The sequence below is a fragment of the Silene latifolia genome, chromosome 10 (assembly GCF_048544455.1).
Source record: "Silene latifolia isolate original U9 population chromosome 10, ASM4854445v1, whole genome shotgun sequence".
Lineage (NCBI taxonomy): Eukaryota > Viridiplantae > Streptophyta > Magnoliopsida > Caryophyllales > Caryophyllaceae > Silene > Silene latifolia.
Window position 1 is genome coordinate 90,839,081 of NC_133535.1, and position 17,193 is coordinate 90,856,273.

Below are 17,193 nucleotides of genomic sequence, written 5' to 3' on the forward strand. Positions count from 1 at the left end.
CACGTGGTCAGACAGCCCCTCAGTGCCTATGTCCTCGAGGTCCCTGTGCCAACTAAGCTGAAGCTGCCGCCCATATCATACAAAGGGGATAGCGACCCGACCGACCATGCCGAGGCTTTCGAGTCGTACATGTCGGTGTGGGAGCAACCCGACGAGGTGTGGTGCCGAGTCTTCCCAACGACCCTCCATGGCATGTCTCGAGTTGGTACAAGGGGCTACCTAATGGCTCGGTATCTTTTATCGCTATGCCGACACGAGAGACAATTTCATAGCCCAAAGACGCTTGCAACAAGAGAAGGGCCGTGGAAACATCGATCTCCCGACTATCCGACGGGGGGAGGACGAGTCCCTCCGAAGCTATGTGAAGAGGTTCGACGCTAAGGTTCGCAGATTCGTGAGCCGAACACCGAACCGGCGCCTTCGCACCGATGAAAGGCCTCCCGAAAGGCGAGTTCAAAAACGAGCTCATCAAGTGCGAAGACCTCAACCTGACTCCGCCTTGAAAAGATGGTCGACCGAGCCGTAAAGGTGGAGGACTATCACAAGACCTCGGGTAGGCCACGGTGAAGCCGGGAACCCGAGAGGAGGAGCGCGGGACAACGTAGATGAAGGACGCCGTGACGGGGAATCGGTCACGGCTTTGAGAGATTTAATAGGAAATGAACTCGGCGGGCGCCGGGGAGTTCGGGACCATACACCCGAAGCGGTACGGTAGTCTCACCCCCTTGGTCAAATCACCACCAAGTCCAGTACCCTAAGCAAGAATGAAGGCGAAAATGGGCAAGGCCCCCAAGGCGAGGGGGACGGCGACCTTAGCGCTTTGCGAGTACCACGGCCAAACCGGCCATAAGACCGAGAACCGTCGGCATCTGAGGAACGCCATCGAGGAGCTAATCCGAAAGGGGGCCCTCGGCAAGTATGTAGTTGGAGGCCCGTAAACAAGCTCCGACGGGGCGAATAGAAAATCAGTATTCCAAAGGATGGGAGTGATCCAGGTTGTCATCGGGGGAAACGAGAACGGTGGGTCAGCTAATGGGCACAAACGGCACCTAAATGAGTTGTACCAAGCCATCAACTTTGTGCCCAAAACAGCGATCCCCGCTTCCACCGTCCCCGATATAACCATCGGAAAGAAGGACTACGAAGGAGTCGTTGCCCCGCACAGCGACCCGCTCGTAGTCCACCTAGACATAGCCAACCACTTGGTCAAAAGGTGCCTGATTGACACAAGCGCCTACACAAACATCATGTTCAGGGAGTGCTTTCTCAATCTCGGTCTGAAGATTGAAGACCTGAGCCCTTGCACCAACCCGCTATACTGACTTCTCGGGGGCCTACCGTACCCACGGGGTCAATCGGGATCGGTGATGTTCGGCCAAGCGGATGCGGCCAAAAATGTTTTATCTGAGTTCGTGGTTATCGACGGTTCGTCTGCCTACAATGTTCTCATAGGCCGGGTCACTTTGAGCGAGGCCGATGCAGTGATGTCCATCCGGGCCCTGACAGTATGTCTCGGACCTGGGGGAAGCACAAAAGCTCGTCTCAAAGGACGAAAGAGACGAAATAGTCAATGTCCAAGTATCTGCCAGGGGGTGCAACATGCAATCCCTCAAAGTGGCGAAGAAATCAAGAAAAGGGAAGAGCCCATCCTTGCGGCGGGAGGGCGAACGGATGGATACTAACGTCGGCATGGTCGAAGGAGCCGAGACCGAGGAAGTGGAAATTGACCCGGAGCGCACCGTAACTATCGGTCCGACACGAGCCAAAATTCGAGTCGATCTCCTGACCTGGCCGAGGAAGAACAAAGATGTCTTCGCATACTCAGCAGCCGAGATGCCAGGCGTGAGCCGGGAAGTGATCGTTCACAAGCTGAACGTACTCTCCACCGCTCGCCCTGTCAAGTAGAAGATGAGGAACTCCTCGACCGAAAAGGATGAGGCCATCAAAGCTGAAGTAGACAAATTATTAGAGGCGGGCTTTATCATGCCTTGTACTTACCCTGAGTGGCTAGCAAATTTTGTAATGGTGAGGAAGTCATCAGGGGCGTGGAGGATGTGTGTTGATTTTACCAATCTTAATAAAGCGTGCCCTAAAGATTGCTATCCCTTGCCTCGAATAGATAGTTTAATTGACGCCACGGCAGGCTACACTATGCTGAGCCTGCTAGACGCCTTCTCAGGGTATCATCAGGTATTCATGGCCGAGGAAGACATGCCTAAGTGCCCATTCATCACCATTCACGGCACATACATGTATAAAATGATGCCGTTCGGTTTGAAGAACGCTGGCGCAACTTACACTAGAATGGTGGACAAAGTGTTCCAAAATAAAAAAGGGCGAAACATCGAGGCTTACGTCGACGATGCTATTGTAAAAAGCAAGTCTGACAGCGAGCACTTGGCCGATTTGAGCGAGACATTTTGATCACTAAGGAAATATAAAATGAAGCTTAACCCAAAGAAATGCAACTTCGGTGTCCGGCGTGAAGTTCCTCGGCGTGCTTGTCGGCGCCGGGGGAATTGATGCCAATCCGAGAAAAGTCCAAGCAATACTAGACTGCGGAGCCGAGAAATCGAAAAGAGGTTATGATGCTGACCGGGAGGATGGCGGCTCTCGCCCGCTTCATCTCTCGGTCGGCCGACAAGAGCACCCCATTCTTTAAAGTGCTAAAGGGGAATAAAGACTTTAGCTGGGGGGAGGAACAGAGCCGACGCTGGAGGAGACGCTATATCTATACTTAGCAGTTACCTCGGCCACGGTCAGTGCCGTAATCGTCAGGGAAGAAAATAAGCAGCAATGCCCAATTTACTTTATCAGCCATACACTACTGGCCGCCGAAAGAAATTACCCACTAATCGAAAAGGCAGCCCTCGCCGTCGTCGTTGCCGCAAGGAAGTTAAAACCCTACTTCGACGCACATCCCGTGACGGTCTTAACCGACCAGCCATTGGAGAAAGCGTTAGAAAAATTCGAAAAATCCGGCAGACTTATCAAATGGGCAGTGGAGCTCTCCGGCTTCGGCATTCAGTACAAACCGAGGCCTTCGATAAAGGGGCAAGCGCTTGCAGACTTCCTGGCCGAGTGCACATATCAAGAAGAATCACATCCCGGCGTGTGGGAAGTATATACCGACGGGTCCTCCACGGCGAACGGCTCGAGCCGTCCTTATCATCAGCCCTAACGGGGACGAGTTTGAGTACGCCTTGAAGTTTACCTTCTCGGCCTCAAACAACGAATCCGAATATGAGGCGGTGATAACTGGAGTTGAGTTAGTTAGAGCTGCCGGGGCAGAGCATATTATGTTGAAAACAGATTCACTCTTAGTGACTAATCAAATCAGAGGAGAGTATGAGATTCGAGACGATGGGATGGTGAGGTACCTGGAAAGGGTAAAAGGCGACACCTCAAAATTGAAATCTTTCCAAATACAAAGTGCATCCCGAGGTCCGAGAACAACCGAGCCGACGCTCTCTCAAAACTTGCCGCTTCAAGCATCAAGAATGTCGGTCGAACCGTCTTTGGTGGATATCGAAATGCTAAAAGCATCACTGAGACCGTCGGCATGGTGGGCGACATCGGAGCCGAGACGACGTGGATGACTCCGATAATGCAATACAAACGACAAAAGAGTTGCGGAGGACCGCAGCCTCTCTCGAAGAAATAAGAAGGATCGCCGCAAGGTACTTGGTGTTCGAAGGAGAATTATACAGAAGGTCCGTGATAAGACCACTCTTGAAATGTGTCGTCCCGGTAGACGCGAGCTTATACTTGTGAGAGATTCACGAAGGCATCTGCGGACACCACATGGGGCGAGAACGCTAGCCCACAAAGCTCTCCGAGCCGCTACTTCGGCCGACCATCTTTGAAAGATTCCGGGGCAAAACCACGAAGTGCAAGAATTGTCGATGCATGCTCCGTGTAATACATGCACCTTCCCGAGACCTCGCAACCGATTTAGTCCCCTACCATTTGCACGGGGGGGATGGATTTATTGGGACCATTTCCAACGGCCTCCGGAGGAAGGAAGTACCTAATTGTCGCCGTTGACTACTTCACCAAATGGGTCGAGGTTTGTCGCGGTACTGCCAAGACCACGGCGGTAAAGAAAGGTAATTTGGGAGAACATCATAACCCGTTTTGGGTTGCCCCAAGTCATGGTATTTGGCCATGGCCGAGAGTTTTGGAGCGACATGGTGATGAATTGGTTGGAAGAGCTCGGTATCAAATTTGCATACTCCTCCGTCCGCCACCCTCGGAGCAACGGCAAAGGCGGAAACGACCAATAAAACAATACGAACGGGTTGAAAAAGAAGGTTGAAGATCTAAAGGGAAGATGGGGTGATGAACTACCGCGGCCCCGTGGTCCCTTCGAACCACGGAGAAAGAAGCAACAGTGGTGCATCCATTTCACCTAGTCATGGGTCCGAGGCCGTCCCGCCAATTGAAGCGGCGGTACCAACATTCGTAACGCAAACTTTTGACCCGATCGAAAATGAGGAAGGCACGAGAGCCTCCCTGACACAGGTCGAAGAAAGTCGAGATACGGCACGGCTCAACTTGGCAGTGTATCAAAACCGAATGAGAAGAGCATACAACCGTAGGGTCCACAAAAGGGACTTAAGAGTAGGAGATCTAGTCCTGAAAAAGTCGGCCGCAACAAACAAAGGAAACATCCATGGTAAAATGACGGCCAACTGGGAAGGACCCTACAAGGTGGTTGAAGAAATGAGGCCGGGGACATACCGGCTGACAGACATGGAGGGTGTTCCTCTAATGAGCCATTGGAACACAGACAACCTTAGGAAATATTTTGTATAGCGGCGGAGGTGTCCGAGACCGTTATGGGCACCCCAACGCGTGATTATATCTTATGAAGAATGATCCAAGTTTTCCATCGAAATGCTCGTCCCCTCCGTAGTCGTACCAAGGTAGACGCCGCGGCCAAAGCCGGGCAGTCACTAGTAGACGCCACGGCCAAAGCCGGGCAGTCACTACAATGGCAGTTGATACTCGCGAAAGCGACCAACATGCTTAGTAGACGCCAGTCGGGCAGTCACTACAAATGCAGTTGATACTCGCGAAAGCGACCAACATGCTTAAGAACGTATAAGTACAGTTGAGAACCGCAAATCTGACTGCCCCGACCAATCCGGGAGTGGCAGAGGAAGCGATCAATATGTCTATAGATACAAACGCTGTCGAGCCGTAACCTCGATTGCCTCGGCCAAAGCCGGGAGTGGCGGGGAAAAATGACCGATACGCTAACATGTTCACAACGGCGGTTGGGAAGCGCAAATCTGACCGCCTCGGCTAAGACCGGGAGTGGAAGAGGAAGCGACCGACATGCCAACATGTTTAAAAACGTTTAAGTACAGTTGAGATACGCAATCTAACTGACTCGGCCAAGCCGAAGGTAAAAACGAAAAAGCGCTCAATATGTTTAAAAACGTAAGAAGACAACTTAATGGAGGATGAGGTCAAAAGTCTCGGCCAAGCTGAAAGCAAATAAACAAACTTTATTGAAAAATGTTTACAGGTGAGGCAAAACAAAGTCGACGGCCGTCCCCATAGGGATAGCCTAAACACAACCTACCAAAGTTTAACAAAAACAAAAGGTACAACAAAAGATTACAACATTCAGACTTGAAGCGCCAAAAGGATGGCAAGGAGGAAAGGCTCAATAGTTGGCCCCGAACAAAGTGAAGTTGTCAGAAGGGCCGGGTGAATCGGTGACGGCCGCCGTCTCCCTATGCTGTTTCGCCGCCACCGGCGGCAGTAGCGACATCACCAACGATGGGCGGCCCAGAGGATGACTTGGCAGCTTCACTTGCCTTTGCCCTCTCAGCCTCCTCCCTGGCCTCCTTCACCTTAGCATCCCGGGCCGCCTTGGCCTCAGCTTCCTGAGCAGCCTTCACCGCCTTCGCATCATCCGCAGCCTTGGCCTCTGCAGCAGCCGCCTTCTCATCAAGAAGCCGGTCAAAATCTTGCCACGGGAAGGTACCTTCAGGAAGGAGCTCTTTAATCGCATCCCTGGTAGCATCTTCAGCTTGGTCTCGGTACCGGGCACACATCTCAGGGATGACGGTTTTAAACATCTCAATATCCTTCTCCCTCTGAGAAAGGATAGCCTTTGTGCTCTTGTGCTCCTTCGCCTCAGTCGAATGCAGAGACTTCCATTTTTCCCTCTGATCAACCATGGCCTTATAGCCGCCCTCAAATTTGGTTTTCTCCTCCCGCAGCTTAGCGGCATCAGCCAACGCAGCCTCAACCTTGGCTCTCTCGGCTAGGACCGCCTTCTCAGCTTCCTCCTTAAGCTTTCGCTCAGCGAGGAAGTCCTTCATGGTGGCCATGAAGTCCTTCTTCGTCTTCTCGGCCTCCGCCCTAGAAACGGCAAGATCGAGCCTAAGCCGTTCAAGCACAGGGGCAGTCTGAGCCATGAGCTTTTCTTGCTCGACGAGATGAGTGCCGGCTAGTTCAGCCCACTTCACCAGCCTCTTGGCCAACCTTATGCCTTCCACCCTGAGCTGAACGGGGGAAACCTTCGAGATGAGGAGTCGGCGGTGACATTTTTATCACCCGTCCGCACAGTGCTTCCCCAATCGCTGTTCGAAGAACGAACGACCGGCGACACCGATCTATAAAAACCTGGACAAAGCATCCATGTCAACATTCATTGACATATCGAAAGCTTGTCATCGAAACGCCTAAAGAACCTGCTAAATCCGAGCCACGGGTTAGATCCGTACCGTCTTAGCCTTCTTGGACAGAGGGCCTACGACCCCTTTTCTTTCCCCGCCTCGAATAAAGAAGAAAGGCGTTGCTTCCTTCCTCTTATTTGAAATAGGAGGACCCTCCAGAACGGTGACCTCCTTTTCAACATCGACGACCACCTGCTCCTTTTGGACTACGGGGATTGAAGATTGAGTTGGAGTTGACGCCGTAGCCGCCGTAGACGTTGTCTTTGGTCTCCGGCGCGGCACGTTACCGCCAATCTCCGCTTGAGTCGCCGCCACATCCATTGCCTTCATCGCCTGCTCCATGAGTTCGTGAGGGGCCGGTCTGCGATCACGTGGCGCGGCCTTAGGATGCAACTCAACAACTCTCCCGTCCTGGTCAAGTCCCAACTTGTTGAGGATGGAGACAGACAGATCCCCGCCAAATCGATCTGCAAAAGAAACAAAGCAGGAGTTAAGCAAAAGAAATAAACCAAGGCTCAAATACAGAAGCATAAAAGCAAAGGTGGGCCTCATACCGACCCCACTCACCCCGGCCGAGGGCTTTAGATGAGGCCGACGTGGCAAAGCGGCTCGTCTTGAAGAACGATCTGCGTCGGGGCATCCATCCCTTCGGCGTGCCATCCTTCTCGGCCTCAAATGCCCTCATTGCCGCGTTTCGTCCTCCTTAAGATAGACCTTCTTGGCGTCCATCTTAATCTTACTACGGAGACATATCTATCATGCTCCCCCGACTCTCACACCGCAAATCGACGCGGCTCGGAAGGACCAAGGCGGTGGATAGTCCTCCGGAACCTCAACATACACCCACCGCCCCTTCCGGTCCTTGCAAGATGTCGATGGAAACGGTAACATAACCCGCCTCGGTCAGATCTTTGTACCACCCCGTGCCGCCTAGGGTAGTCTGCCGAAGATGGTGGAGCCGGCGGAAGAGGTTCACCGTTGGGGCCTCCCCTTTAAAAAGACATAACCATACAAAGCCAATAATAGTCCTAATGGCCAACGGATGCAGTTGTGCCACGACGACATTCATGGCTTTGATTATGGCAGCGACGTATTCATTAAGAGGAAACCGGAGCCCATACTCCAGGTGTCTGATGTACACGCCGATACAACCTTCGGGAGGGCAACAGACGGCCTGATCACCCTCAGGGACAATTATTCTATACCCCCTGCCGAAGGAGTAATGGTCTTCAAAAAGTTCAGGCCCGGAGACAGAGGCGAACTTGTTTGTCCAAACGCGATCAGGATTGATCGAGCAGGCTTCGCCGTGCCACAAGAAATGGGGCCTCTCCGAATCAGATTGGGTCGCCTCATCATCGTCATCATCAAAACCCTCCAAACATTTCTCATCAACTTCAGGAGAAGGCGACTTGGGACCCCCAAACCCTATCGGGGTGACAACCAGTGGCTCCTGTTCATCAGGACGCGACGGTTCGCCCCGGCCTTGAAGAGGTCTTGGGTTGAGCATCGCGAAGACATGGTGACAATAAATACTTAACAAATAAAAGTTGGAAAAAATTTGTTTGTTTACCTTGGAAGAAAGTGTTACGCCGAGTAACGCTTCGAAAGTTAGAGAAAGAAAGATCTTCAAAAACTAGAGAGAGAAAATTTTTTAAGAAAAAGAAGATTGTGCGGAAAATTGAGGGGCACACTGCTCTATTTATAGAGCAAAGCCCATGAAGCGGACCAATCAGAGCAAAGCCCATGAAACGTCCACCAATCAATGCCAAACCACGTGTCAAGCATGCAGCCACGGAATGTCAATCGTGATACAGTACCAATCTTCTTTGACACGCTCCTTGGTATCTACTTGCCAACGGCCAGCTGATCAACCAAGCTTGGCGGCACCGGCCAGGGGCAATCAAAAGCACACGGCACTCTCAACCTTGGTCTCGGCCAGCGCCATTTTTCTTTTCCACATTGGATCTCCATTACACAACCATGTGGAGGGGGGATATGGTACGGCCTGAACAAAACCAAGCCGAGGAAGAAGTTCAACATGCGCAGAATACGCTCAACACTCATCGAAGGTCCATACCACGGCATAGACTACGCTGGGGGCAAATTGATGGGGCATATTCTGCACCCGCTGACCGAGTCAACATATTGACCTTGGTCAAAGCCAAAAGACAACAAGTCAAAGGAAAAACAACCTAACCGACGCAGCCTGTCGGCCTGTCCCTTGGGTCTCGGCTAGGCAACTAGCCGGCCGAGAAGCATATCCGCGTACTCACATCCAGTCCCCTCGGCATGAAGTCAACCAGGCCTGCCGGCCTGCCATGGGTCCCTCGGCCGAGGGTAAGACGGTCTTTCCACCTGCTATGCCACTTGGCCACTTGGCCACTACGTGACAAAAGGTGAAAGTCTATAAATACTCCACTTCTCTCATTGAGAAAAGGATCCGAAAACTATCCCAAACTCACTGAATAATCTGGTATAAACTCACTTATCTCTCTACAATATACTTTGCCAAGTTAACACACAACTTATCTCTTTAAGTTTACTGACTTGAGCGTCGGAGTGAGTACGTTCGGCCCCAAGCCGAGCCCTCAGTTTGTTCATCTTAAACAGGAAAGAGTGAAAGGAAGAGACAAGCAACGACATCATTCAACAAGCTTAAGTGGTCATAATCCTGCTCCGGAATTACACCCGGAACAATATTACTTATACTCCTTTCTAAATTTTTTATATTTATTTTATTTCATCTCTTCATCTCTTACCAAACTTCCAGAATGTTTAAACGAAAAAAATACACCATTGAAGACCCCATTTCATAGGCCAAAACCAAAATAATTGAAAAGTTCCAATCAAAAAGCATTACACATGCCACAATCAATTAATTCGTCATACTCTACCTTTGTTAACAAGCTATACACATTGCCATTGAAGACCTCACTCCATCTCTTTGTCTCTCTTTCAATTAAAAACGACTCTCCGGGTGAATTCCTCAAACTCAAATGGCAGAAGCAATGCCCTATTTTACCGGTTACACGATTCGTTATGGTGGTGTGCTTGTTAATTTGTTATGGATCAATTCCTCAAACTCCGTCTCGTCTCGCTGTAATCGACTGAGTAGTGATTTAGTGTATGTGCAGTAGAAGAAGTATGATGCAAAGTCTTGAGTGTAGTACAAACTTAATCTGCTATGCAATCAAAGATTACCTACACTACTCTATATAATACTCCGTATGAATAAATAGTCTATGTGAAATAAAATATAGTAGTATCAGTAGAATGAATTGGTACTCCATAAGAGATATCACCGTATAAGCCGTAGCTTCTTTTTTCTTCACTGAGATGTACGCCTTTGCCGTCAAAATGGACTTTCACAATTTTTTGAGAAGCCGCTATTGAGATTGCGGCTTTAGGAAAAAAAACCCGAAATTTTTTTTAGAAAGCTGACTTGGAGTATTTGTTTTTCATGTTTTGTTTTACAAGATTTAAAGGAGTAAGAAACGGTTAATAATGAAGTAATTAAAGCAACCATTTGAAGACAACCATATTACCTACTAGAATAAGTCATTTTTATGAAAGGACTATTTAAAGAAGATGGGGTTTAAAGATAGAATTGTTTTCGGATTATTGAAAGGTGGGAGTATTTTTGGAAGATGAGGTAAAGGTGGGATTATTCCCATCAATTTTTCCAAATAAAAAGTAAACAATTGACTAAAACACCTAAAATGAAAAAGATGAACAAAATTTTGTGGAAATAATAATCCGTACTCCGTATTTGTTAAACTTTGGGTCTAATAGTTAGAGGGGTAAAATGTTTATTACCTAATAATTATCTCTAATAACCTATTTTTTTTTTTTTGAAACCTAATCACCTAATCTTTGTCACCCTACTCCATACACATTAACATTTGTACGAGATTTACTATTTACTACATGGAATTTTTTTTTGTCACAAATCTTTCGTCATGATTCCATGTTCCAATTAGCCAATCACGTTTTTTCTTATGTGATTGTCATTATTTTTCTCATGACTTCCCTATTATAATTTTATTTACTAAGAAGGATGAATTACAAGGTTTGTCTATCAGCACGATTGACAGGGCATGAGATTTATCATTTACTACTCCCAATTTGTCGACAACTTCAAAAGAATATAGACATTTGAGTAGACGCAGTGGTGGAGCGAGGGGGTTAGAAGGGGTGGTCGCCCCCGCGGGCGTTTGAAAATTTTGAAATTTTTAGTTAAAATTTTCGAATTTTTTCGAGGCCCCCATATAGTATTACCCTTTCGTCCCCGTTGACTTAAAATCCTAGTTCTTTCACTGAAGACGTGTGACAAAAAAAAATGTACTTATCCGCAAGAGCGTAAAATTAAAAAGTGAAATGTAGATAAACAAAATTTATTACCTCTAGTGGAAAAAAACTCTTATAAATATTGGTGATCGAACAAGACACTCAAGAGACACACAAATTCTCATTATAGACGGACACTATCCGTCTATACGTATAGACGGATACCACTTCCCCTCACAAAATACCCATTTGCCATAAAGTGGGAAGCACATGGGGGGTGCCCCACCTTGTCCCCCCTACTCATTTTATTAGAGGTCTTTACCCGTCTGTTCGCCCCACCCGTCTATACCAAGACCTATTGCAAGAGACATGGATAACCCAAAAAGTGTAGTGAGCTAAAGTCAATCCCTAACCTAAAATTAAATCACAATTAACGTTGTGGGAGACTAATTGAAATAATGCAAGAGAAGTAGTCAGGTAGAGCTGGCAAATATGTTCCCATTGTAGTCTTGTTTATTGATTATGTTTACCGTTTTTTTGTGTGTATTATGAGATTTTAAATAAAGGTATAACGACGACTTAAACAAGAAACATTCATGAATCTCGTGGCATGGATTGCGTTTTGCAGGTTATGACAAATGGGATATTTAAGAGCGTAGTCCATAGGGTTGTGACAAATTCCGAAAAGGATAGGTTATCGGTGGCTGCATTCTTTACCTCTGAGGACAAGAAGGAGATTGGACCAGTTAGTGAATTGATCAATGAGAAGCATCCCCAATTGTACCGGAAGTTGGATACTGTCGAGTTTAGGAGCATTTTCTTTGAAGCACTCTCTCAAGGACGCAAAACACTTGATGCTTTGAAACTGTAGCACCCTCTTCCACTACATAAACGCATCAGAAATGGTGAGTCCCATGGATTTGTCTCATTGTGATTTATGCCTAAACAACCAAATTCATCATTCCTTAAATAAATGTTGGTTTTAAATCTATGGTACTTCATGCTGTAATACTATTTTATGTACTTCCTATAAATCATGGTACTTCCGAGTTCCGACACACTATTTTTCCACTAAAAGACGTTTTCACGAGTAATTAGTATATAAAGTTGTAGATAATACCCCTATTCGTCAAACCGGTATTTGTAAACACCTTTCGCCATCATTTCGAGGGTTGGTTTTCTCTCATTCCTCACATACATTTAAGACGCACATTCAATACAAAACTGCACAAAAATCTCTCAAAACGCTCATAAAATAGCCCTGGACCATCTTGCATAATCACTAACACACCTTCTGTTAGAAATTGGATATGCACGAATAAGGATTGACAATAATTAATTACATCGAATCGGATTCGCTTTCCTAATAGAACAGTTCGACCCTTTTTAGGATCTGAGTTAATCCGAATTTCCTATTGAGATAAGACGGCATCCCTATGATTTATGTCGTTCTATGATGCAGAAGAAAAGATTAGTTTTCTATATATTTATCTTCTAATCTCACTTCTATTTATATAGAGGTGCAAAGGGTAACAGGGAATTTTCCTTTATTTCTGAAGAGGTGCGACTCTTCATAAATTTCCGCCATATTTACTTACTGTTGAGTAATTAAATCGGCGCCAAAGTTTCGAGGGCATTTCCCCCGAACCCTCTGTCATAGTCATTCAAACGAAAACAATACCGTAAAATTCGTAAATAATTATGTGTAGATACCTCATTTGTGCACCTCCCGCCAACCACCCAGTGATGATTGGGCCGAATGTTTGATACGCGAAACGATTTTATGACAGTTCATAAGTTCATCGACAAGTGATAGCTCTAACACTCGAGTCAACCTCATGGTCGTCATCTACGCGCCGATACGATCGTTTTTACAGTAATTAGAGTTCATTTGGATTCCGGGTAAAAAAACCGCTTCATTTTGTAAAAACCGTTTAAATGCCGAGTCGGAATGTTGCGGAGTATTCTAGAATTCTTTGGGTATTTATTCCTAATTAAATTTAATATTTTAAGGAAATATCTTCCGTATATTGTGTTTCACGGAATAAGGAAGTGCATATCTACCGAAATTCTATAAAAAAACGTGAAAATCTTTCTTGCTGAGGAGGAAATCTCTGGGGAACGACGCAACAGGTGATGCGCCTCTTCCGAGGGTCGCAGTTGCTGCTGCGCCTCTTCGCCAGCCCTCTTTCCATGCTTTCCAGAATATATCCGTGATTTGTTTCCGTATCCGTGTCATTCCTAAACTCCTCCATGTGTTTAGTATAAATAGAGACCTTCGGTCTCCATATTTGGCACGCGAGTGTTCCGCCCCTTCTTTCTCTCTCTTTGCATTCTAGACCACGCTTTTGCTTTCGACGCCTACGTGCTTGATCAATCGACCACGTAAGCTCAAATCATTCTGAGTCCCAGTCACGTTTGCATGACCGACCAATTTGACCAACTCCACCTTAATCAATCTAATCAATCTTTTAAATCCTTTAACAAGGGCACTTTCCACGCATATCCGAGTCGAGCAATCACTAAACGATAACTTTAGTCAATCTCGTTTCGTCAAACATGTAAGTCTGAGGGTGTAAATCCCATTTTATTTTTTATTTTTTTTGGTAAAATGTGAGTATATATATAATATATCAAAAAGATAGGTACATAAGGAGTTCAAGTATCACTAATCATCAATTACACATAATTTCTTATTTTGTAGCCAATTTAAATCTGTCGTAGTAAGAACTCTGAAATCTCTTCCACGGAGCCTTGCCTTAACCTCCTCAATGACTTGATTAGCTACTCCTTCTGGCCTTAGCAGCACCCCCTCCATTCTGCTTTTGTTCCTCTGCTGCCATATGCTATACACTATCCCCCATAGTAGAGCAACCTGCACCCCTTCTGCAGTTTCGTACCTGTTCTCTGAGTGCACCAACCTAGCAGATCAGTGACAGGGAAAATTATCTGCATCCTCTGGCTCATTTCTTGTATGACCTTCCTACTGTAAACACAGGCACACAACAGGTGATCAATGCTTTCGGCATGCGTGCACACAGAAGCGCTATCCTCAACCTCCAGACCATACATAATCAGTTTATCCTTAGTCCTCATAGCTCCATGTGCATACAACCACCGCAGAAATTGGTGTTTTGGAGTCACATGCTCATTCCAGACCCATTTATACCAGGTAAAAACAAGTTTTCTTTCCCTTAGCCATTCATACCCCATAGCAGGAGCATACTTGGACTGTGCAGTCCAGGTACCATCAATATATCTAGGTAATTTTCTCCTTTACTTTACATATTCTTCTCCAGACCCAACTAGAATTAGCAGTAGGCTTATAGTCCAGCCAAGCCTTCCCTTTTAAGTAGTTCTTCTTCACCCATTGCACCCATATTGAATTCTTCTCCTCCATGACCCAATGCACCAGTCTGCCTATCATAGCCTTGTTCATAATTTCCTGATCTTTGAGCCCTAGACCTCCCTCTTCTTTTGAACAGCTCAACTTATCCCAAGCTACTAGTGGGACTCTCCTGTATTCAGCACTATTATCCCATAAGAAATTTCTGCAAGTAGCTTCTATTTTACTAATGATCCCTTTTGGAATAACAAACATTGAGGCCCAATATGAGTGCAATGTAGAGAGCACAACCTTTACCAACACCAGTCTCCCAGCATAGGAGAACTTTTTGGCCCCATAATTGTGAATTCTACTGCAGATCTTCTCAACCAGACACTCACTGTCATCTTTCTTCAATCTTGTGGTCTGGATAGGCATCCCAAGGTATTTGAATGGCAGCATTCCCTCCACAAAGCCATACACCCTTAAAATATCCTGTTTAATGTGCTCTGGAACTCCTTGGAAGTAGGCATTCGATTTAGTAGCACTCACCTGTAGTCCAGATGCTTTGGAAAAGGTAGAGAAGGATCTTAGCAAGAGCATCATGGAGCAGGCATCCCCTCTACTGAATAATAGTACATCATCAGCAAACATGAGGTTTGCCAGTCTGACCTGTTTACAAAGGGGGTGGTAATTGAACTCAAACTTAGCAGCTTCATATTTCAAAGTCCTGGTTAGGTACTCCATACATAGTGTAAAAATAAGAGGAGAAAGAGGATCTCCCTGTCTGAGTCCCCTCTTGCCTTGAAAATACCCAAACATGTCCCCCATTCAGAGATAAAGAAAAGCTTGCAGTAGTGATACACTGCAATATCATTTCTTTAAACTCAGCAGGGAAATTAAGAGCATCTAGCAGTTGTTCAACAAATGACCATTCCACCGTGTCATAAGCTTTTTGCAAGTCTATCTTGAACATACACCTAGGAGTAGCATTTGGTCTTTCATACAATCTGATCAGGTCTTGACAGATAAGGATATTCTCTTGGATACTCCTATTTTGCACAAATGCCCCTTGGTTTTGATCAATGATACTAGGCAAAACATCAGCTAGTCTAGCGCAAAGCAGCTTAGAGATTATTTTGTATATGACATTGCAGCATGCTATTGGACGAAATTGCAACACATTTTGTGGTCTCTCACATTTGGGGACAAGAGTTAAGGTAGTAGCATTGATTTGCCTGAGAAGCTTCTTATGAGTAAAGAAATCCTTGATCGCAAAGAATCACATCCCCACCTATTACACCCCAAGCATCCTTAAAGAACTTGCTTGTGTAGCCATCGAGTCCGGGGGACTTGATGTCGAATGCCAAACAAAATATCCCTTACCTCCTTACCAAAGGATCGGGCCTGTCGAAGGTATAATGATCGATTACATCCGGGTCCTTGGTCAATAATCTTCCTGTGTACTTTTTTTGTCTCTGCTAGCTCCCGGTAAAGCTTGGTAGTATTCCGGAAAGCATTATGCACCAGTTCTGGAGTATCACATAAGTTACCATTCCTATCCTCAATCAGCATAACTCTATTTCCATTCCTTCTTTTTTTTGAGCACTCCATGAAAATAAGAGCTATTAGTATCCCCCTGCTGCAGCCACTGAATCTTTGCTTTTTGAGCCATAAAGCTGTCCCTTGCCACAGACAGATCCCTTAAACTTTTGGTAGCCTCAGCCTCCTCAGATATAAGGGCCATATTTGAAGGGTCTTTCCCTATCAATTCCTGCAAAGTAGCTACTCTTTTCTGCAACAAAGAGGTAGATTGCTCAATATCACTATACTTCTCTCTATTCAAGGCTTTCAGGGAAGGCTTCATGAGCTTCAAATTTTTTGCCAGCCTGAACATTGGGGATCCAGGAATACTATGACTCCAACATCCCTTAATAATGGGCAAAAAATCCTTGGCAGCTCCCCACATATTATAATACTTGAAGCTTCTAATTTGCTGGACCTGAGTAGAGCTATTAATCAAGCAGAGAGTGTGATCAAACATACCCTCAGGGAGGAAATTAACATATAAATCTAGAAAATTATCACTCCAAGCTTTATTGATCATAAATCTATCAAGCCTACTGTAAATCATATCAACAGGCTGTTGCTTATTATTCCAGGTGAACAATGAGCCTGTAGCAGGAATGTCCACTACTTCACAGTCTGTGCTACACATGTTCTAAAAGGTTCAATCTCTGCATTAGGAGTATTGCCTCCTACTCTCTCAGAAGCTGACAGCACACAATTGAAGTCACCTGCCATAGCCCAAGGGCCATCCACTTGACCAGCAAACCTCCTTAGATGATCCCATAGAGGGGTCCTATCTTGAATACCGTTAAAAGCATAGATCATGGTTAAGAAGAAAACACTTCTACTCACTAATGCTTCAACCTTCATATGGATGAATTGAGCATTGTATTCAACAAACTGAATTCTGAATAACTTAGGGTCTCAAAGAATCCAGATTCTCCCATTATTGTGGTACCCATTATTTGTTGAAATGCACCAATTATTAAAAATATTTACAGTTCTATTGAAAGACTTGCTTTTTATTTTTGTTTCTAACAAACCAAATAAACCAACTCCCTTATTTTGCAAGAAAAAATTAATGAACTTTTGCTTATTTACCATATTCATTCCTCTCACATTCCAAAAACCTATTCTATCCATTAAGTATAGGAGGAGAGTGAGTATGACCATTACCAGTATTAGTACCATTCAATTTTGAGGGAGATGTCAAAATTTCTTTATAAGAATGAGCTCCAAAAGTATCACCACTATATCCACTCCTGTCTCCTTCCTGCCTATGCATTCTGACTAATCTTTTGCGTGGATTATTTC

General features: G+C 45.8%; 1 protein-coding gene across 1 annotated transcript in view; it reads left to right on the top strand.

Annotated features, from left to right (window-relative positions):
• The window catches only part of LOC141605736 (jasmonate-induced oxygenase 4-like), a 60,577-nt gene extending 48,534 nt beyond the window's left edge, over window positions 1–12,043 (top strand). Inside the window, exon 4 of the mRNA XM_074424616.1 lies at window positions 11,614–12,043. Within this exon, the coding sequence (XP_074280717.1) occupies window positions 11,614–11,856 (243 nt within the window). The 3' untranslated portion in view covers window positions 11,857–12,043. The remainder of the gene's footprint in view (window positions 1–11,613) is intronic.
• Window positions 12,044–17,193: the final 5,150 nt, after the last annotated feature.